This window comes from Gymnodraco acuticeps, unplaced genomic scaffold (genome assembly GCF_902827175.1).
Source record: "Gymnodraco acuticeps unplaced genomic scaffold, fGymAcu1.1, whole genome shotgun sequence".
In the NCBI taxonomy this organism is placed as follows: Eukaryota; Metazoa; Chordata; class Actinopteri; order Perciformes; family Bathydraconidae; genus Gymnodraco; species Gymnodraco acuticeps.
Window position 1 is genome coordinate 1548944 of NW_022992177.1, and position 23042 is coordinate 1571985.

Sequence of the window (23042 nt, forward strand, 5' to 3'; positions counted from 1 at the left end):
TACGTAAATCGGGAGACGAAGCGTGTCCTGTCGCCCAAACTCAATTTGGTGTGTCCCGCACCGTCGACCGTGACACGCCTTATTTGGACTGCCTGTCCCGATGCATGGCCGATTCAACATGTTGAATCGGCCATGCATCGGGTCTGGCAGTCGAACCAAACAATCACTCTGATTGGCTGTTCAGCTAGCGAATCAGTGCATGAGAAGCGAAACGGAAGTGAGGGACGTAAACAAACGATTTAAGAAGGCTTACACAGACTGATATTCATTTTCATCTCATCATGGCGATCTGGAATGACGCAAACGAAGACCTGCTCATCACATTGATCCAGGAGAGGCCAGCCCTGTACGACATCACAGAGAAAAGGTACTCAAACCGAGTAGTGAAAACCGGACTCTGGCGAGAGATTGAAACGCAACTTGGTTTCTCCGGTAAGATTATCTTTTTCATCAATTGAGCTCTTTAGCAGATATTGTTGGCTTTTTATTGTTTGCCAGCGTACAGTGACGTTAACGTGACATGTAATTTGTTATTTCAACCTTGTGTTTTGTTGTTATCTTGTTGCTAGAGCTGTTGCTAGCTGTGCAGTTTGGCACTGCATATAGATATGAATTGGACATGCTAACTAGCCACAATGGTTACATCGTTTATTTGTGTGCTTCAGAGAAAGAGCTGAGGAAGAAGTGGGATTCTCTGCGAACCCAGTAGACCCGGTACAGGAGACTTGCCCCTTCGGGTAGTTGTGGAGCACCAAAGACGGGCAGACAGCAGTGGATCATAACCAGGCTGCAGTTTGCACACGCTATTTGTTGTTGTTTATATCACGCAATCTGTTCTTCTTCTCTGTCTTCCGGTTGTTGCCTATTTTTAATGACGAATACACACTACTGCTGGTAAGGAGAGTTATTGCCACTCACGCACTGAAGTCTTTGCGGTGTGTTCCCGTGCGACACATGGCCAAGACGCAGGAGAACACCGCAACGCAACAGTCGGCGTCGGCGAGTCCTCTGGTGACTGCTTGGTGTGTCAGGGCCTTAAGAGTGAGTGTTTTTAGCAGAGCCATATTGTGTCCTTGTGATTATGTTGATTATTACCTGTCTGTATAATGTTGCAGCTCAGCTGATTTTGGATTGATGGCAAAGGGAGAGGGACTTAAGTGAGAGTGAAAACACAAGGTACGTTTTAATACTACTGTTTTATATAAGTAAGCATACTAAACATGTATTCTCACTGTATTATATAAGTAATCTTGTTAGTAACTTACTGTATGGCAGGTGGAGGGGCAGTGATGTTACAGGTGGAGGAGCAAAACTGCAAGACTGCAAACTCACAAGACAGAGAAATCAAAGTTTGTTCTCCAGAGAAGAGGTTGATTTCACTTCAATTTTTTATTTCATATTTTCTAAAGATGTGGAAATGGCAACAAAAAAAACTTAGCTGTAACCAAGACAACTGTAACAACATGAGTAGAGAGCCACCAAGGTTTTTCAAGTCCCTCTCTTACTCCATTTTGCCAACCCAAACTTCCAGGTACATGACGGGACACCTTGCTTGTTTTTGTTGTTTGTTCTGGCTGGGTGCTGGCAGGTGGAGGGCAGTGATGTTGGCAGGTGGAGGAGCAGTGATGTTAGCTGGGTGCTGGCAGGTGGAAGAGCAATGTTTAGTCCAAATATTTCCATTGCAATGACTAATGGAAATGATTGCAGCGGTGGATCTGTTTGGGGGTTGCTGGATGTGGTAGCTTGGCTGCTGTTGTTCCTTTTCACAACAAGTCAGAAATGACAGAAAAAAATAATAATTAAAAGAGGGCCATTTTGGAAGCAAGAGCCAATCCAAAATGGCCATCTTTAAAAAAAAAAAATTCTGTCATTTCTGATTTGTTTGGCCTCAATTCTCAGCCTCAGCCGTATGAATCTTTTTACGAGTTTTTGTTGTACTCCACAGCATGACGGAAGCCTGCTGGAGAGGGCCTGAGCTTCTTTCTCCAAGACACCCACTGCATTGGGGAGCTGCATGAGGGAGGAACTAGTCTTGGTCCTAAATAGTTCCTGAATTTGGTGGATGAAGTCAAAGGCTTCTTGGGAGGGACGACAAAGAGCACCTGCCTTGAAGTCTTTCAAGTCCACTAACAAGCTGTTGTCACCAGAAGGACTCTCATCATGGTGCTCTGTTGCAATTTTGCATTTTTCACAGATGCTGGCAAACTTGATGATTTTGTGGACGATGTAGCCTGCAAGATGGAAGAGAATACATTTCTCAGTTTTTGTGAGGTCAGGTGCAGCTGCTCTGTTCACCGCCATCAGCTATTCCACTCTGACTGATGGAGTGATTTTTGGCTCCCCTGTGTCTAGGAAGTCTGCCAAAAAGCTACTGAAGTCTTCCTGGTAGCTCCCAGAGCTGATAGTGGTGAGGAACTGCCCCACAGATATGATTCTCAGTGCATGATGGAATTCCACTGGAGTTGGGACAGGATTTTTAGACCTCACACAGCTGAATGTATTTTCAAGGCAGTCTTGTGTGAACCTTGACGTTAACACAAACCTGTGTCCTTGTTTAAGCATCTCCTCTTGTATGGCCAAAATTGATGTTGTTGCCAGTATCACCCCTGTTTGAACAGGCTTCCAACCTCCCTTTTGACCTATCTTTATCCCACGAAACAGATGGACGATGTTCTGGAGGACGGTGATGGCCTTTTGGTACTCCTCCATCTTGAGCCTGCTCAGGGCTGTAATTGGATGGCGAGATGACATCAGATCAAACCAACGATCAACCTGCTCCAGGAACCACGCTGTCGTCAGGTATGACAGAGGGCGGTTTTCTTGCTGCACCATGTATTTCAGCCCAGCACTTGTAGCCTTACTGAACACATTTAGAGCAAGACCAACCTTGGGGTCACCTTTCACACTATAGCTGTGATCATGAGCTATGGGCTTTGTAGATACAGGTCCCGGGGTGAATCGTGGTGCAGGGGCCCTTCTCTTTTTGACCACAGGGCGATGCACAAAGATGGTGGGTATAGCCTCTGCTCTCAGCCTAGTCTTGCCCTTTTTTGTCTTGACAAACTGGTCTGCATCAAAATGTGCCTGCGGAGTGACTTGAGATTACTTTACACACAGAACAACTCTGCCCACATACATATTCCATAGTGGTTGAATACACAGTATTAGGAAACACTTTATACTGGACATGTTATACTCATTACATACTGTATATAAAATATGACCAAGAATGTGAGACAACTTTATATAAATTCATATCACATCTGTTACTGATGCCATTTGTCATACTTTGTTAAACTCACAAATAATAAAGTTCCATAACTTCAGTTGGGAACAAAGAACACACCTTATCTCCCCAAGGCAATTTCCCATCCAATAGGTGTGCTATATAGGTGTGTATAACATTTTCTCCTGTCTGTTTATCCCTCTTTCAGCACAAGAACCAGAGGGGGATTCAATGGAGCCTGAATACCTGCACTGAGACCCTCACCTTGCACCCTGAGTCTCAACTCTCAGTGTTTTTCAAGCCTTGCCCTGTTTTTTTGTATTAAACAAAACATTAAGCTTTCCCAATGGTGTGGTTTTCGTTTTGTGAAAAAGTGCAAATGCAGTGTGTTTGTATATAATTACATCACATCTTTTTTTGCTGTTGGTCGTGAAATTGCTCCTGCTGACTTGAGCCAGCCATTTTTTCCTCCGCTCTGTGTCAGTGGGGAAGCCGTACATTCGTACTCCTTTCTCTGAGCGATTTGAGCATCCCCAGGCAGCACAGCAAACCATGGTGGCGACTAACCAGGACAACACGGAGGAAAAGGCACAGACAAACTGCATTATATGCTATTCAATGTTTATTGAATTCCATGTATTTGCAATGGATGTTCCTAAAACAACACATTTAACATCATCATCATCATCATCATGCTGCTGCTGCTAGTCCTTGTCGGTCTCCTGTCCTTTCTGAAAGTCATAAAGATGACATTAGTCATTTAGATAACTTGTGTCCTCAATTACCATGGGATTACTGAAACTACCATGAATTTAAGAAAATGGTAGAAATTAATCTAATCTGAATTTTAAAGCATTACTTTAGATCCCCTCCCTCTAAATATATCAATAAACATTAGAAAGTGATGCTCCTGACTACCATACAAGTTTAAGAAGATAATATTGGTTTTAAAGAATTCAAAGCTATAAATAAACAGCAACAGGCTCTTTAACCAAGGCACTGTGACCACGCCCTAATTTATGCAAAAGCTTTAAGGCTTAATATTAATTAAACAGATGAGTTGAGAAAAAATTCATCCCCCACACAGTAGTCATGAAGGGGGAATCTAACTATACAGAGAATATGGTTTTTTGAACCACGATGTAAACATGTTTATTTCTGCTGTAAAGTTGGGCATTTTAACATGGGGGGTCTATGGAAATTGCTCCCTTCTGCAGCCTGCTCCTACTCGCCACTAGATGAACTGCAGTGTGTGGCACTTCCGTATTGGCGTCCCGGCTCTTCCCCAGAGTTTGCCGCTTGGTGAGCACACACAAACTCCCAGCCAGGCTGCGGGAGTGTGTGTTCGGGCTGGGTTTCGCTGTGTCTCGCAGACGGCCACTGGGCTCATGGGGAGGGGGCAGGAGCTCCAACAAGGCGTTTAGGACAGAGTGAATACACATACTATACAGAGATGCTGTATTAGAAACCAATGTGATTTTGGAAAGTTGCACAATATAAATCTATTTTAGTATACCTCAACAATGGAATTATGATCAGTAGAAATGCCCATGACATGGGACCTTTAAGTTGGCGTGACGTTGAAGTCGTGCGACCCTGGCCAGCTGTACTCAGCTGTAGTTCGTTTCGTTAGCATTTTGCTTCTGGATTTATGATTCTAAAATTCTAAAAGTAGAAGTGGAGATTATCCTGCTGAACAAAACGTGCATTTATCAAACAGGTTCGTTTACACAGATCTTATTTTTTTACAATGTTCCAAAATCCTTTTTGCTTTTGAGGGAACCCTTGCGCAGTTTACTTCCGGTAAAGGAAAAATGAATATTGTTAGAAAATGATGGCCAAGAGCTTCAAATGATGAATAATAATGTGTCACCGAAGGGAAAATCCTTCCCCCTTAACTTCTACAAAATATATTTCTTTACTTTATTCTGGTGGACAATTTGTCTGGGTTATCACCATTATTATCACTCAACCAAAACAATCGAATTTAGGAGTTTATTCAAGCATACATTAATGGCTCGTTTCCACTGCAGCGGGTAGCTCGCTTTAAGCGTGCCGAGCCGTGCGGGGCCCGTTTTTGGTTGCGTTTCCACTTGGCCTAGTTTTGGCCCGGGGCTACTTTTTCACCTGTTTTCTGGCCCGACTAAATCGTGGTTCTAGGGCCAGGAACAATCTGGCTGAGTCGGGCTGAGTATGCTAAACTAGAGAGAGAATCGCTGGCAAGGGGGCTACAACTACAACAAGATGAACATATTTGACCGTGATTTAATTGTAATACACGTTTCAAAATGATGCCGAAGTAACAACATACTGATACCGGTTAGTACAAACCATGAATTAATGCTTTGACAAGTCTGCAGACAGACGGCAGGCGAAAAACCCTTTTAAAATGCGTGTTTTCTAAATGGAGCTTGGCTAAGCTAACGTTATATATGCTCCGACCGTCCACACTCACAACAACGGCCTATACAGACATAAATAAACCAGCGACTGTATTCGCCATGACACAGGCAGTCTGTGGTTTGTACTTGTTTAACTTTTGTCTAGTTTCTGAACAGATATGAGGAGCTGTGAGCTCTGAGTGCTAAGAGCTAACGGCTGTGTTGTTTTTCTGGGGCTCTCATTGAAGATGACGTCACGGCTCCGCCTACACTGCGTTACTATAGTAACTGCCCCAGTTCCTAATCTGTAATGGAAGCGCAGCATTAAAGAGAGCCGAGCCTAATAAGGCCTAACCAAACCGAGCGAGGCCTGCAGTGGAAACGCGCCATTAGTCCAAAAGCTAAAAGCACCAGAAGGAGCCAGAAGCAGGATTTAGGGGGCTTCTACTGCACACAACCCTGCAGGTCCTTACATAATCTAATGTCCTAGATTTGACATGAAAAGCTACTGTTATATTCATGAGCTGAGTGGGGCAGTCACAATGTTTTTGGGTTGTACATTGTTCATTTAGTTGTTCAAGATATTTCAAACAAAAGCACAAGTACTAAACAAAATCAATGGTACATTATGATTAAAAACAGATTACTAAAGACTAACAGCTAACTCTAATCTTTAAAACAAATAGTGAATAAAATCACACATGAGAGATGCATGATGATTTAACATAACTTGTGATTACAATTCTGTATTTGTATGCTATGTTGAATGATAGAAATGATTGTAACCATAATATTCATGATAGAAAAATAAAGATGTAAATGTATTCAGCCGGGAACAAGTATCTTTACCTTTGAGATATTACATACAATCAAAAACTTCCTACATTAGCTCTGTGATTCTGTCATTATCTGCTACAGTAATTTGTATAATCCAGCATAAAGTGGATCATCTTTCTTTCCGTAATAGTCTTTTCCCGTGCTGAGAAAAATTAGAAGTTCTCATAGTGATGAATAAAATGCGCCTGATCCCTCTTGTTCATCTGCTGGCAAGCTTTCTCCACATTCTTGGTCAGTCCTGGTGGTCCGCAGCTGAACACACCAATTTTGCCCACCTACGGAAAAATTATACAAATTGAAACAGGCTTGTGTTTCAGACAAACATTAGGGAGTTGAATATGCATGAAGCACAGACCTCTGGATGAACTTCCTGCAGTGAGCTGAGAAAGGAGACCAGGGGAGGCCGTCCGAAGTGTGTGACGGAGCGCAGGCCGGTGAAGAGGCTGCGGTTCCACACCTTCTGAAAGTGGCGCTCACACACATACTGTCCACACATTACAAAATAAGTGATCCTTAGTGGATTTCATTAATATTTAACTTTAAACAAACAGTTTAGGGACATATCCTTAGAGCTTTCTTTCAGAGTTAAATGAGAAAATCAATGCCACTGTTTGCTAAATATGAAACAGCAAGCAGCCAGTTAGTTTAGCTACTTATACAGCTTTGTTGAATACTCAATCCTGATTAGTCTATTAGGACATTCGACGTCTGTTATATCTGAATTGCTGACCACTGCTATGGAAGCAGTTCTGATCATAGGCTTTAAAATAGGTTATAATAACTTTAAGATCATTAAAATCATGGATTACATTTGGGTTAAAAAGTGGTAATTGTTGGATTTTGGATCCAGCTGTTGCTCCTGGTTCCAGTCAGTATGCTAAACTTAGCAAAATGCCTGTTATCTGTATATATATATATATTTTCATTTAAATATAAGAGGAGTACTTTCTCATCCAGTTCACAGCAAGAAAAAATGGGAGCATATTTCCCAACACTTTTGAATATTATTATATTATATAAAACATATACAGTATTTCAACATTGAAGTGATTATTTGTTAAATATTAAGCTGTATTTTTGTCGTTGTTCTATTCTCTACACTTGCAAAAGTGGACTGCAGATCTTACCAGCATGGTGGTGCGGAGGTCAAACTTTTCGGCCACCTGAGTGATGTAAGTGTGGACAGAGACCAGCTCCTGCGTGTCCATCTCCTCCACCTCCCTGATGATGTCTGACACCCACTCAAACTGACGCTGTGTGCGTGTCACCCAGATGAAGTACACCTTCAAAGAATCAACATGTTAGTGACAGAAAAGAGATCGCTTAGGGAGTGAGCTTCATGCACAAATAACAAAGCTGCAGTGAGGGATAAAAAAAAAATGTAATGGTAGATTTTTTTTTATTATAACCAGCACCTTTTTACAGAGAATCTTGGACTTCATGGAGGACTTGAACACGAGGTCTTTAAGGATGGAGGTGAATGGGGTGATTCCAATTCCTCCTCCCACCAGAACAGACACCTCAAAGTCAATCCACTCCTGATGGCCCTCGCCAAACGGGCCATCCAGGTACAGCTGAGGATGAAATAAAATATGAATATCAATGTCATGAAAAGACAAAGAATGATGAATCAGATTGTTTACACACATAAAACAATACTTGAACCTGCCTTTGGATAGGCGCCAAGCTCAACCAGGCTCTCCTCCGTGTAGAGGTCTCGGAGCTGGCTGGTCCACGGCCCCACCGCTCGGATGTGCAGACTCAGGTTCTCTTCATGCGGGGCTGACGTGAGTGTGAATGGATGGTACTCATCTGTGCCTAACTTCAGGCACGCAATACGAACCCACTGGCCTGAACGGTACACAAAGCCCTGTGGTCGCTTAAACTCCAGATGTGTCACACCTGCAGGTAGGACAGCCGAGGGACAGGTACATTTAAACGCAAACAAACAATGTGATTTCAGTACAGCGGATGGAATAGTGCTTTTTAGTTAGCGAAGACAGAATAATTAAGCTATTTTTAAGGTTTTTGAGAACTATTACCTGAAGGCAGCAGCTCAGCTCTCACCACAGGGATCTCCACATTTTTCCTGCTCAAACTGATCAGTTTATCCAGCAGGAAGAGCAGTGCAGGTGGAATTAAGTAGATGTAGAAACGTGGCTCTTGGATCAAGGCAAAACTTCCATGAATAACTGTCTGTTGACAAAGCAAGCATCACATTTTCTTAAAAACTGCCCCTCAGCATGAAAGCCACCTGAAGTGCATTTCGGGTATTTTAAGGTCATAAAAGTACTTACTAGCATGTACACGACAACGTAGAGGTAATGTGTGATCCAGAATGCACGAAAGCTGATGCGACGGAAATAGCGTGAGGCAAAAACATACATAAATGCAAAAGTAAAAAGAAGCAGGACACCAGTCGTTCCTAGGAAAAGGACAAAGAAGAGCAAATAAACTGAATTATAGCACAACAAAAAAATGGGAATTAAACGGGATTGTCCCACTCTCAATACTTTTAAAGGACAACTAAAAGAATGGTTGAGAAACAAACAGACGTGCAATCACCGCTAAATGCACTTTAATACAGGGGTATCTCCTCTTGCACTTTAGGTAGTTATTTTATCTTCTCTTGCACTTTATATGTCGTTGCTGCTATATTGTACTGCCATGTGGTAAATGCTTTTATGCTGTTCTTGCTCTTTTGCACTTTTTGCACATCATGTATTTGTTTTTGCTATGTGTAAAGGGACTGCGGATGGAAATGAGCTCCAGGCTAAAATACGGCATGTTTACACTATTTGCATTTTCTTGTTTTAAGTGTTCATTAATGTGCATTGTCCCTGCAAAATAAACGATTACAAAAATAATAATAAAAAAAAATAAACAAGTCTTATCATACCTGGAACAGTTTGAAAGAACCACCATGACCACTTCATAGGAAGTTCAGACCTGAATTGAAAACACATATAAGTCTGTGAACATGACTTTCCACAAAGTGTTCTGCTAGAATCAGAAGGATTATTCAAACATTACCCGTTGTTATTAAAGACTTTGGGGAAAAGACAAGACAGGATGCCAAGGTCGCTGATGGAGAAGATCCAGATGTTGACCAAATGGCCCAAAGTATGAATAACTACAGTTAGAATAGAAAAAGGAGAGAGGTCACATTAATCAAATTTCAAAAAGTGAAGACACCAGAACTTAATCTTCCATAATCCCACTCTGCTATCATGTCCTTGCAGTCTCCCAACCTGAAAGGACGATGGCAGTCATGGCCATGAAGCGATGGAAATCAATGGCTGCGTCGAATGGGATGTATCGGTTGAGGAAAGTCTCTCGGCATAGCGTGATGAGGTTGCGACACACAGTGAGCAGCATGTAGGGAAACAGGAAGGAGATGGCGGCAGCCGAGCCACGGGCGATGACGATGCCCACCATTGAAGTCTCTGGGATACCTGTGGACTCAGACTGCAAAGCGTAGTCTGAACAACAAGGTGTTTAAAGTGTTCAGAAAAGGCACACTGACAATAGAAAGGGTATGAAGCTGAAGGAAATAATTAAAACTTTAACAAAGTGAGGAAGCTTTACAATTTCTACTCACAGTAACACCTTTCAAGAGCCACGCCAGCTGTGATGCCGTACACGACGATGAAGCAGACGATATGACGGCGGTAATTCTCAATGAAGCGCTTGAAGTGCTGGATGTTTTGCTGAATTGGGTTCCTTATGTACTGATCGCGCTTGGGCTTCACGTAGACATTTGGAGTGCTGACACCTAACCTGAAAATATCAAAATCCATCAGATTATTATTGAGTGGATATACTGTTCTGTCTATTATTGTGCGGTTCAGAGGAAGTCGGGTGTGATACTTACTGTTAAAAAATACTTTAAAAAAAAATGTAAACCTTGGTTTTTCAAACAACCACAGTTTCCTCAATACATAAATATTAGAGAATAAAATAAGCAAAAGGTACTCAGGAAAACTTTTTTTTAAAACTATAGATATAGTTTTCAAAAATCTAAAAAGAACAAACTTTTTCCGTCTGCGTAGCTCCGATCCATCTGTCTTGTAGTTGCTGTAAACAAGAAATGGACGAGCTAGTAAGTTGGGACACAATGGACACAGGGGATATAAAAGTTACAAAGCTCCAGTGGATCTTTGTTTTTATCCACATTGACAAGCAACAGATTTGTGATCTGGATGAGTGATCGTAGTCTGTTTGCTGACCTGTTTCCTGGACAGATGAAGGACACTCTCTGGTCTCGACTGATCCGCTTCTTCCCCTGTTTCTCCATCCCTGCACACACATTCATTTCATCAGACAAGGTCAGAGAAATGAGGACGAACAAAAAAGTTTTTACACCAAACTTTTCTGACCTTTGACATTGAGCTGGGCAAACTGCAGCTCCTTCTCGTGGTCTCGCAGGAGGAAATGGAAATCCTGCCATGAGATTTTCTCTTTGTTATTAAAGCCTGCGGCCTGCATCATGGACTTGATGCCGTCCTCCGCCTGACTCTTTGACAGAGCACCGTTGGAGATATCAATGAAAGACCTGCAGCACACCAAAAGGGCTAAGATGAACCAACAGATAGAAAAAAAACAATCAAAGCAGACAGAAGGAAACATCGATCAAACCTGAGCATCCGGGCAAATTCTTCTTTTGATAAGAAACCAGTTCCACCAATGTCGTTCATGGAGAACATCAGTTTGGATTTCTCCTCAGAGGATCCTGGTTAAATACAAACATCAATGACATAATGTAAGACTAGACTTATTTTACTAAGTTGACTGGTACATGACCTTTTTTTATTAAATATCCGAAGCGCCAGTCATGTAGTCCATTCTCTATCCTAGATGTCTAAATCTACATAATATTAGTCTAGAAAACCTTGAAGGAAAGTGATCTTTTAAATTGATTTATTCATTGATCTACCTCATTAATTAATTTCCAAATGTGTTCTGCAGCTTGATTTGTATTTTCAGCTGGACAGTCATAGTAGGTATCCCTTAACATTATTTTAAGTTTCATTAAAAAGTTTTAGACACTATGGTCTAAATGCTGTTTCAGAGTATTTTTCCTTTTTGCAAGTATTTTGAAACATTACATTTTTATGTTTATGTTTAAAACTATATTTTCTGCACAAATTCAAGGATATTTGCAGAAAAATGTTCATTGCACATTTATTAGTACGTTTTTTATTTATTTTTTACAAGTGGTGATAAAAATCCCACCTCAAAGATAATTCACTCCATGTACTGAGAATCTAAATCTTCAAACTGCAGATTGACATGTTATGCAGTGCTTGGATGACAGCATACCGAAACCTAAAACAGCTAAAGCATTTTGGGTTTATGCATTTTACCTTTCATAAAGATAACCATCACATCCAGAAACTCTTGGAAGGAGAGGTAACCGTTTCCATCTTTATCTGCGAGTGTGAACATGGAGTCTACAAATAAAGAGTCAGACTTGAGGCCCAGTGCATCTGCAAACTCAGACGCTGTCAGCTCGCACTCGAGGACCTCTCTGGCTTTCTTGCGTGAAACGCCGCTCATGTCGCCGGCGTCACACTTCTCTATTTCCAAGACCTGTGCACAAGAGGGACAGATCATTACACGTATCCAAAGTGTCATCAGTAATATCATTGACGTTGACTAATGACTGAGGTTACTGGATGTCCATCACACATGAGGTCACCATCAAGACCAACAGATAGTTCTTTTGGGTAGAGGTCAGACCTACTTTGACCTCAAACAGGGATTAAGGACATTTTGTGGTTGAGCTGTTAACTGCTGCCGTTGAGGATGATGTAAACATCCAGAGGCTGTAGTTACCTTGGAGAAAGCGTGTCGAATGAAAGTTTCCACAATCTGAGCCCTCTGCTCTCTGGTTAAAGCCTCTTTCAGCAGTTCCCTCTCTCTCATCTCCTTCACTCTAATCTCCTGCCCAATGTCTGTCACCCCCAGGCGCAGATGCTTGACAAATGCTGCACGTTTGCTCTCGTCATCAAAAAACAGCACCTGGATGTGCAGACAGGAAAGGAAAAACAGGACTGGAGTCAGATAAAGGTGATTTAGATCGGGTACATCTGCAGAATCGTGCTTGCATCAAAGGTTGGATAAGATGAAAACAAGAGCAAAAGCAACTTAACTGCAAAAGAGGGAAAACTGGATTTGCTTAAAGTGCAGAAAATCTTAAATGTGAACACATTATTTGGATGTTTATGCTTACAACAGCAGCAACAGAAAACACTTTCGTAGTGCAGTTTGAATCAGACTGCAGCTGTTTTACATTACATTACATTGCATTGCATTTAGCTGACGCTTTTATCCAAAGCGACTTACAATAAGTACATTCGACCAGGAAGACACAACCTTTTAGATCAAAAACCTGAACGTGACCCCCCGCCTGTCCTCACCAGGTCGTACTCTTTGGACACTTTGAGCAGCAGAGCTTTATGGTTCCTGTCGTTGGAGAGAAGCACGTCTAGGCAGTCCTGGTTGCCCAGATTGAGGCAGCGCTGAGCGTACCCAGATCTGTCAAAGACCTGCAGCTTCCTCCTCTCATCCACCGCCACGCTGACAGGATGCAGAGGTTTTTTATGGCCCTGCCACTCATAGGCTGGAGAGCAAATTCAGAATGAGACGAGGTGAAAGGCAGGGCTCTGGATGATGATGATGAGCACAGGATTTAAAATAACAGAAACTACCAGATTGGTTTCACTGTCATCTGTCAAGAGTTGTATTTGTCTGGTTTAATAAGTTGGGTTTTGTAGCTGACGGAATATAAATCATGAACGGTCATTACCACTTCAATTCATTCATCAGCTCAATTGTGTTGATACTTATATGACATCATAATGGCTGCTGAAGGGCGGTGAAGCAGTAATTCACAGCTGATGATAGGCAGTTGTGTAAAACTGGCATCGAGTCAGTTTTTAAAACCTGACTTATAGATATTATGTTTTTAACAATCAACACTATTAAAAGGATCCAATTTATTTCGTACCAGCAATTCCCACAGCTGGCTCCTCTGTTCTGTCACCAGCCTTTCTTCTTCTCTGGAACTTCCTGTACCTGTACTTTCGGAGATACGCTACCATACAGGCCACCAGGAAACTAACTGTGGAAGTAAAAAAGGATCAACAAAACTGCTGAGGAGTGAAATCTGAATTATGCTGAGTGAAAACAGATGGATTTGGGAGTGTGATACTGACCAACAGGAAAGAGGAACAGAACAATGATGAATATCACAAAGCCAGCTTTACTTCCATCTAAGTAATTCAGTCTAGTCGCATTGGTGCAGGGATGGACAATGGAATCATTCAGCTGTGTGGGCTGAGGACAAGGGTCACCTAAAGCAACAGAGAGCTGTTTATTTGTATCCATGCTTTAAATGTTTGTTAATGAATCAAATATAAAACACAAGTTTTTACCATTCTTCCAGAAGAACACATTATTTTGTATATCAGTGGCTTCTGCACTTGTGACTGCGATAAGAACATCATGAAAGTTCACATTGCGGATCTTCTGGATCTCCTCATCTGTGAACAAACTGGAAAACAACTGTATTAAGAGCATATGAGATACATCACACACTACCATAGGATCAGATACAATGACAGTTATTTATTTATTGAAAGACCTTCAGAAAGGAGCTTACCCATTCTGTTTGTTCTCAAACCAGAAGCGGTCTCCGTTTCTGATGCGTTCAAACTGGTCTAGGATTATGGAAGAGAAAACTGGACCCGGAGCACCGACAGCCTCCAGCAGTCCTCCGGGGAAGAGCTCCAGTTTTGAGATATCTCTGTTGTACAGCTCTGCAATATCCCGGAGCAGCTGTTGGACACAATTATACACTTTGAACCACAAGATCACTGCCAAACTTTTTTCATGTGCTTTCATCATACTTTGTTGTAAGATTTTAACCTGTGGGTTGCTCCGGTTGAGTTCAGGATTTATGTCTTCAAATGTTTTGACAGGAGGCAGATCCAGAGCTTTTCTGATCTCAGTGTAACTACGCAGGCCGAAGTCTCTCCCTCTTTGGACCGTCATGGCCACCAGATCTGTCCGCGAGAACCTCAAGGACCCGTACATGAAGTCTGTCAGGGCGCAAATCAGATCAGATGAATGAACTACCTTATATGTGTACTGTATATGAATGATTTGTAGAGTGATTTTATTGTGCATTTCTATGTTATATTTAAGATTTTCTGACTATTGTGGTTCTTTTAATTTCTGCAAAAAGGCAAATTCCTTTTATGTGAAAAACGACTTGGTAATAAGCCTGTTACTGATCCTTCCCACATCCAGTGAATAATCATAAATAAACACCTCTAAGGTCCTCCACAACAGTATTGTCTTCTCTCTCTGCGATCTGGGAAGCCATGCCCATGACGAGGTCGTCCACATCCTGGCTCGTATTCACATTATTACTCTAGAAACATATGACGAAGCATTAATAAGTTATAATACACCGCGTAATACCTTAAATTAAATGCAGATAAATGATATACCTGACGTTTCCAAAAGCTGTTACATAGACGCATTGCTGGTGATAAGCTGCCATCCATGTTGACAGTCTTTCGAAAATGGCAGGTTCTGTTTCTGAAGGACAAAGGAGACGTTTTATTTCTTATTAGTTATTTATACTGTATTTCAGATAGGGCAAGACACTGCTTACAGCAACATATGGACAATATTACACTTAATTCTTAATGTTCTTTGGTTTTACAGCTTCCAGGATAATAAATACTAATACCTCATGTAAACACCAGGTGGGGCCATAGTGATGCCAAATCGCATGGCAGCTGCCTGAAACTCAGGAGAAATCCCCGGATCAACAAACCTCTGGTAGCCTGTGCACAGATAGATCAGAGCATAACACCATACAATATAAGAAAACATTATAATTTATAATCTATCTTGGAAATAATCCTCCTGCATGATAACTGTGATACATTTATTGGAGCAAAGAACTGGAAACACAAGGAGGACACTGGAGAGCTTAAAATGGATGTAAAACACTGAAGATGTATTAGAAGATACTGCCAGAGAATTGAAACATTTGCTAATACACAGTGGTGACACAGCCTCTGCTCAAACTAACTTTGAAGTTATCTTCCCCAGTCCCTGATACCTAACCACTCCTAAGAGCATAATTAACATTATACTACAAGACGCTCACAAAATGTCCTGTTATTGACTGAAGAAGAGATTGTTTTATGGTCATGTCTAAGACACAGCTGTTGGTAAAACCCATGCACAAAATAAGGGCCTGCCTTATCATAAACAGCTTCCCCAGTGCTGTTTGCCTGTGATCAGAAAGAGAGGAGTGACATGAGACGTTAAGGCTCAAATAATCAAAACTAAGGGCCAAATAAATAAATTCCCTATCAATAACAACCTACACCATAATCAAAATGGTCAACGTTAACAAAATAAATAAGTATAGATATAAAATGAAGAGTGATTAAGGTGCTGGTCTTATCAGCCCTTTGTCCTTTTAACTTTCTTCAGCAGCGGCTGCTTATTCAGCAGAAGAAGGGGACTGAGGGTGATGCTTTGCTGACGAAGCACATATTTGTCAAACACCAACAACGATAGCTCACCTCACCAAGGCTTGTGGTCATCGGTGCATTACCTGTTCCCCTCCACTTGTACGCACACGCACTCTGGCTGACTCTTACCTGGATAAGGAGGAAGCTTTTTGTCTCCAAGATATGCAGGCAGCCATTCGTAGAGAGCAATATTCTGTGTAGAAGAATAAGGTGGGAAAAAGTTATTGCAGCATCCACACTAAAACCCAACATGATTGCATTACATTTGATATATCCATCCTTTTTTGTGATATAGTTTATTCTTATATATTAAACTCTTATTTTAATGAGGAAAATATTATCTGATAGCAAATAGTAGAGTATAATTTTCAATATAAGACGAGAAGCTACGTGTTGAGGACAGTTTTTGCAGTGGACAGACTCAACTAATCAAACAAGAAAGAGATGATGCATTCGCAATTAAATAAATCCATAACATTAAGACCACCTGGCATACATGCATCTTCACTCTTTGCAAAGTGCAAATTAAATCTGCAGCTGAGCAGCGAGAGGATTACATGGAGACTTTTCCTTCTACCTGAAAGCTGGCCACAACGGTCTTCCTGGCGTTTTGAAAGAGCTTTTCGTCTGACCACGCTGGGTATTCCTCATGCAGTTTGGAGGCTACATAATTGTGGTAGCGAAACCAGATAATCCCCTCTGCTGCCGTGAACATGTTCTCATTGGCCCAGGCATTTCCCAACTCTGGACACAGAAGATGGCACAAATTATAGGGAATTCTGCTTTTCCATCATATGAATTCACATCACTGCAGCTACAACCTGAGAAACACACACTAGGTTGTATATGTGACATGTTTTTATACAGAGTGGTGTAGAAACTGGAAAGTGCAGTGTGACAATCTGATTGCATTGATTGATGAGGATATCTGAACACTAATGTAATGATAAATGATCGGTTTGTTTTGAAGGAAGCAGCAGCAGAGCGGTGACAACAGCAGATAATCTTCCGCCTCTCTCCCACATAATTACGACAGACTTTTAACAACACTAGCAACAAAACACTTGTGTCATGACAACTGCACTGCTTCTCAATGCTATACAGAGAGGGATTTACTGTGGTGAGCCTCACAAGCCATTAACACAATAATTAAAGAGTCATAACTTACGTCAAGCAGGGCCTCTCTGGACTAAGCCTCACAGGCTGCAACACTGATCAAAGCAGACGTGGCGCAAATAATATTTGCAAGAACGTCTTGCAGCTTGGTTTCTGCTGCAGTATCGATTAGGTGGTACTATTACCATTTACCACATACACTGAATATTTCACAAACCAGATTGTTTTAAAGCTGTAGTTCAGCCAAACACACACACACAAACCTATTTGATCTCATATTGAGGGAAGTTTATGCAGGTTTTAGAGTAGAGTAATTTGCTTAGATTTGGAGATCTATTATATGCACTTTTTAACCTGTATGCAAGTGTCACAATAAACTCCTTTTAAGTTCAAATACTCTTTTAATGAGGAGAGAATTTCTACAGGCAAAGCTGTGGTCTATTGTGAACTTAGAAAAATACATTGCTGTTGAGTTTGGGCCTTAAAGGCCATAAATTAAATTCTACTTAGCTCCCCAGTTTTGGTATTGAGCTCCAGCCAACATTCCTGCTTCAATAAATCACACTTAACTATAAGGTTGGAGGTACTGCACTCCAGGTACAGAGGAAATTATATTTGACCGTGCTCTCGAGTAAATCAATGACAAACAGTCAGTGAAGTGCACTTTTCTGCAACTAATAGCAGTGCTGATGTATTTATAAGATGCCCTCGATGTTGACCCCACTTTCTGCTGACTCACTGATTCAATAATATTACTTATTTACAAATGGTGTTATGTTTCCGGTCAGTTCTGAAGTTTCTCACCATAAAGGCCTTTTGGTCCATGATCTCCTGTAGAGGGGTCAGCGGTGCTCCACATGAGACTTGGTTCTTTTGCCTGATATGGCATGTTCCCCTCAGAGCCTGAAGTCAGGAGCCCTCCAGAGAAGCTTCTCAGGGAGTCAGACCAGGAGCTGGAGGGGCCGTAGATAGAGCTGCCATCTATCCATGCTGTCACCAAGTTCACCTGCACATGTTGCATTTGTTTGATCAAATCTGTGTGCTCTATTGGACATTATAGTGTTCAGGTTTATCAGTTGTATATGGAGGCAGCATTATGGGGATACCATTAACAAACCTTCCGTTTTATACTGATACCTGTGTGCGAGGGTTACTGGGACTCTGGCCGGACTCTTTGTCCCACAATCCCCTCTGGAAGGGCAGCAGGACCTTCCCGGTGTCAGTGGGGTCAAATACAGGATCCCCCTTTGGGACTGGGATGTTCATAAACTCAGGCGGACATCCAGGTGTTCTCGAGTCAAAAATGTCAAACGAAACATGATAACCTTAAAAGTACAAAAAATAACAATTAAAATCCAAAAAACTACGAAAACACTTACATGGTTGGTACCTGAATGTTGTGTTATGTTCACTTACAAACAAAGAAATGATGTCATATTAATGGTTTAATATCAGCAAATATCTAATTTAATTTAGAATATGCTTCTCTAAAATATTATGCCTAGGAGTTTGCATTTAAATCTACGTTTACATTAGCAACAATGAAAGTAATACCTTAAAATCGTGGGCAACACTTTCGGTAAGATTTAAGTTGAAAATAGCATGTCGTCATTTTGGTGCATTCTCATAAGTTGTACTTGTTGCCTCAATTTGTATTCAGTCATGTATCTCTGACTGCGTTTCTTGAAGGTGCACTTCAATGTAACAACATGCATGATATATATTTACCGAAGAACAGGGAGAGCACGGTCTGGTTGCGTGCTGAGGGCCGACCGGAAGGCCCCCCCGGTCAGCAGGCTGCTCAGTCTGCGGGGGTTTGGCAGCAGAGGCTCGTAGACAGGTTGGTAGACTCCGTCCCAGTATTCCGCGGGCACGAGGCGCACAAGGTGAGAGCCTGCACGAGCACACACACACAGTTAAGTGACCCAGGTGTTCTGGCAGCCTGCACGCTACTGTACTGCTGCTGCTGGCTGCTGCTGCAAACTTGTAAAACTCTGTAACTCACCGACAGCTCCGCGTTTAGGATTCCCTAAACTGTTGTACCAGCCGTCAAAACGAGGAACCTCCCAGGTGTTTTCACAGCGTGAATCTGTTCAAGACATGTCGAGATTAACTGAGCTGTTTTATGTGACCCTGAGTATGAAGCACAACTACTGTCTACTTACGTTCACTGAGTATGAGCACCAAGCCAACCGCTGCGCAGACACTCAAAACCCATTTACGCAAATCCATTGATGCGAGAGATGCTGCTCTGCTCAGTCTGCAGCCAAGAGGAGTGAAGGACTTCTGAAAAGTGAAGACAAGGTGAAGGTAAATTACAATTTTCTTTCAAATTACTATTACATTTCCTTTAAAATATACTTTGTTGGTTTAGCATATATTTAAAAGGCAGGACATTTAATTTTACAACCTTTTTTCTGCTTTAACACACCAAAACGTAATACAACTTTTAATATGTTCCTGTTAGCCTTACCTGCAAACTGCAGACATCCAAAGATAATGACTTGTTTCTTGTATCACTCTGTGTTTGTTAGGAGAAGATGAAATAGTTGAGTCTTACCCAGTGCAGGGGCTATAATGTAGTCGCAAAAAGAGGCACAGTTGAGGGATGGTGCAATAGTAAAGCCTTCATGTGTTGCATAGATTTTCACAAACTGCATGTGACCTGTGTTGCCTAAATGGGAATGGTCATATGTTTGGATCACTCCTCTTTTCCCCAGCTTGTCAATACATCCTCCCCCTCACAAAGGGGGGCCGACACTATAAAAGAAGTGTATGTTTCCTCAACATTCACACTCTTCTGCGGTCCTCATCTTTCAACCTTTGGGTAAGAAAGACCTTTTGTATTTTTTTCTGTGTGTCTTTGATTGGTTTTGTTTGTCACATTGATTCAAATGAATCCATTACAATTAATAGAACAGGTGGATGTATACAATTGCACAGCTTTGTGCATTACACTGATTAATTTATTTGCAATAAAGATATGCAGTACCAGGGAATATAGATGAAATTACATGAGTCAGACATATTACTCAAGAGTCAGACGTTTTACTCAATTAAGTGGCGTGTTGCATTATTGTCCCATCCTTACTGTAAGAAATAAGAGCAGCTATCTCTGTATCTGGAGGAAACTGAGAACCCTTCCACTAACACTGTCTTCTCTGTTAAACTCTCTAGTCTCAGCTGAAGCGCTAAGATGACTCTCTTCGATGACATTTACCCATTCTACCCTCTACAAAGATCCTCCTTCCTCTTCAGTGGCCGTTTGATCACAATAATTATAGTCTTTCTTTTGCTAGCAGCCAGTCTTCTTATCATTTTGCCTGGGATACGAGGGAAGTCGGTGAGTTTCAAGCATCAGATACACTTTTACTCACTGCAAACATCTCAGAATGATTGTTTCCTTTTTAATTCAATGTACATTAAATAGTTTTGAACTACTTTCCAATCAGAGGCTGTTCTGGATGATTCGAATAGTTACCAGCTTGTTCATAGGTGCAGTGTTAGTGGGTGAGTTTTGTATTCTTATCACTGTCGTTGAATAAATCACAAAGATTTTCCTTTCCGTGCGAACATCCTTCACCTTTGTGTCTTTTCTCTGCAGCGCTCAACTACACCGACGACTGGGCTGAGGCAAGAATGACCACTAATGCCACCTATAAGTCTTTCAGCGACGCAGTGGTTAATGCTGACATCGGCTTGCATATTGGGCTGTACGGTATCAACGTGACACTAAAGGGTGAGTCAGTGTGGCTGCTGTTGTGCAGAAATGTGTATTATACACTCATACACTGATTGCTTACCCTAGCAACTTTGATCTTTTAATCTTGATGCTTTTATCTGGTTAAATAAAGGTTAAATAAAAATCCAGATGTTCACTCAAAAGACTGATAATATATTCCTGTCATAAAACATATAAACTACAACACCCTTTTGTGGGAAATGTGTGATTTAGTTGTCATAAATGTAATCCTGTTTTCTCTCTCAGGGAATCCCATTGTACAGTTCAATGAGACCATAGACTACAATGAGATGTTCAGCTGGCATGACACTATTGAAGAAGAGTATGAGGAAGCTCTGGAGAAAGGTTTACCCAACCCCATCCTGTACATCGCTGAGAAATTCACCATAAGCAACCCATGTGGACTCATCTTTCAGTACAGATACTCTGGCCGATACGCCTCGGCAACCCTCTGGTAACATTAAATAACTGCATACATTTTGGAGTTTTAAAGTACTGTCAGTTTAAGCAGATGGTCGTAAAAGTAGTTGAATCAAAACATCTGCACACTTTCACAGGACGGCTTTCTGCTGCTGGATTCTCGCCAATATCCTCTTCTCCATGCCGGTCATTCTGTACGCTGGGTACATGATGATGGCTACCGCTGCCTTCATCTTCTTCGCCATGGCTTCTTTCTCCACTATCATGAACGCACCTCAGTGTGTGTTCTCCATAGGATCCAATTCATTTGAAGCACAGTACAGCCATTCATTCTGGCTGGCTCTGGCTACAGGTGAAGATAATAGGCTTAACATTTATTTAATATGTTTGTATGTTTTAAACTGTAGATTTTCAAACAGCTGTGAAGATTTCTACTAATGGAAATGTTTTTCAGGTTTGCTGTGCACCATCATCGGTGTTCTGGTGACGATGTTGCACTTTCTCATACCAGAGAAGATGAAAGAGGCTTTCAGTGTTAGTGTCGACAGTTATGAAGATGAGGATGTTTCTTATGGGGAGGGCTACCTTAATGCAGTGTTTCTTGATGGAGTGACAATTTCACCGCTGTCATCAAAAGTCAGAGAGGTAAGGTGGCAATAATTAGAGCTTAATACCTCCTTTGACACCTTCTATGAATTTGCTGTGAGACTTGACTTTGATATACATTTAATGATGCAGAATACATATTCAACTCTGCGCCATCTTGAAATATAATGAATCACTGCTATTATAGCCACCATGGCAACAAAATCCTTAGAGCTGAGTGTTGCACTTTTATGTTCATCTATAACATTTAAGAAAGGTATTTCCTTCTCTGCTTAACTGTGACTGAGATGATTTTGTTTCTGTGTTTTAGGAACATATATGACGCTGTCTTGGTTTCCCTCAGGGAGTTTTTCCAGACAATACTTGAAGATATTTCTTGCTGAATGTGTTACAGATTAAGTGTCTTATTTCTCATCTGTTTTAATTATCTTTGTGAGCCTGTGAAGTGTTATACATCATTGAACTGTACATAGTTGTATTTGTGAAGTTTAATGGCATGTTGCAATAGTTGTAGGAACAGTATATGAAGTTGTATGGGATCCATGCAGTATGTATATAAACTGATCAATAAGGAATCTGTCATTGTTCAACTTCCTTTCGTTCATTTCAAATGAAAGACGAGACAAATCATTAATTTGACGACTTTCTTCAGAATTCATGAAATGCATGCACATAGCCATGGCAACAATGTGGCTTACTTTGAGCACACTTCCTGTGGGTTGAAGCATCCTTATTTCATAGCTTCTAAGATCCAAATAAATGTGAAAAGATGAGAAGTAGAATAAGTAGCAAAGAATAATATTATCTTAAAGGGGCCCTATAATGCTAATTTTCAGGTTTATTTTGTTTATAGTGCCTCAACTGTGACATGTTTACATGCTTTAATGTTGAAAAAGCTCTTTATTTTTCTCATACTGCCTGTGCCGCAGCACCTCTTTTCACCCTCTGTCTGAAACCAGCGCCCAGTCTGCTCTGATTGGTTAGCAGGCCGGCTCTGTTGTGATTGGTCAACCGCTTATAGATGTCCCGCCCCTTAATCACGAACAATGTGTTTTAGCAAATAGAAGCGTGAGTGTAACATAGTGATGTCATTATGTTACGTAAGTATCGAGTCCAATGGAGGCGTTTCAGGCATCGGGGGGAGTGAGTGG

At 41.3% G+C, this 23042-nt stretch overlaps 2 protein-coding genes across 2 annotated transcripts; one reads left to right on the top strand and one right to left on the bottom strand.

Annotated features, from left to right (window-relative positions):
- Window positions 1–6038: 6038 nt before the first annotated feature.
- Window positions 6039–19404, bottom strand: duox (dual oxidase). Its single transcript, XM_034204875.1, is given in 34 exon segments — window positions 6039–6719; window positions 6800–6928; window positions 7572–7727; window positions 7860–8018; window positions 8114–8346; window positions 8487–8640; window positions 8742–8869; window positions 9344–9393; window positions 9478–9577; window positions 9696–9926; window positions 10046–10224; window positions 10480–10521; window positions 10674–10743; window positions 10824–10999; window positions 11083–11176; window positions 11811–12036; window positions 12283–12468; window positions 12867–13069; window positions 13457–13570; window positions 13665–13802; window positions 13884–14002; window positions 14111–14286; window positions 14377–14549; window positions 14782–14884; window positions 14964–15054; window positions 15209–15305; window positions 16137–16200; window positions 16585–16751; window positions 17928–18129; window positions 18261–18448; window positions 18852–18909; window positions 18911–19017; window positions 19129–19212; window positions 19289–19404. Coding segments are annotated over 34 exon segments (4587 nt in total). The 5' UTR covers window positions 19356–19404; the 3' UTR covers window positions 6039–6596.
- Window positions 19405–20319: 915 nt separating this feature from the next.
- Window positions 20320–22389, top strand: duox2 (dual oxidase 2). The gene is made up of 7 exons (XM_034204876.1): window positions 20320–20466; window positions 20576–20633; window positions 20728–20862; window positions 21112–21319; window positions 21423–21637; window positions 21740–21930; window positions 22202–22389. Exons 1-7 carry the CDS (start codon window positions 20320–20322, stop codon window positions 22211–22213), a joined length of 966 nt encoding a protein of 321 aa, XP_034060767.1. The 3' UTR covers window positions 22214–22389.
- Window positions 22390–23042: the final 653 nt, after the last annotated feature.

Excerpts from the sequence above, each read along its gene's own strand:
- duox2 (XM_034204876.1), top strand. The coding sequence starts at position 20,320 with ATGACTCTCTTCGATGACATTTACCCATTCTACCCTCTACAAAGATCC. Across the intron at positions 21,320-21,422 it reads TACGCCTCGGCAACCCTCTG|GACGGCTTTCTGCTGCTGGA; the intron begins GTAACATTAAAT and ends ACACTTTCACAG. Across the intron at positions 21,638-21,739 it reads CTGGCTGGCTCTGGCTACAG|GTTTGCTGTGCACCATCATC; the intron begins GTGAAGATAATA and ends AATGTTTTTCAG.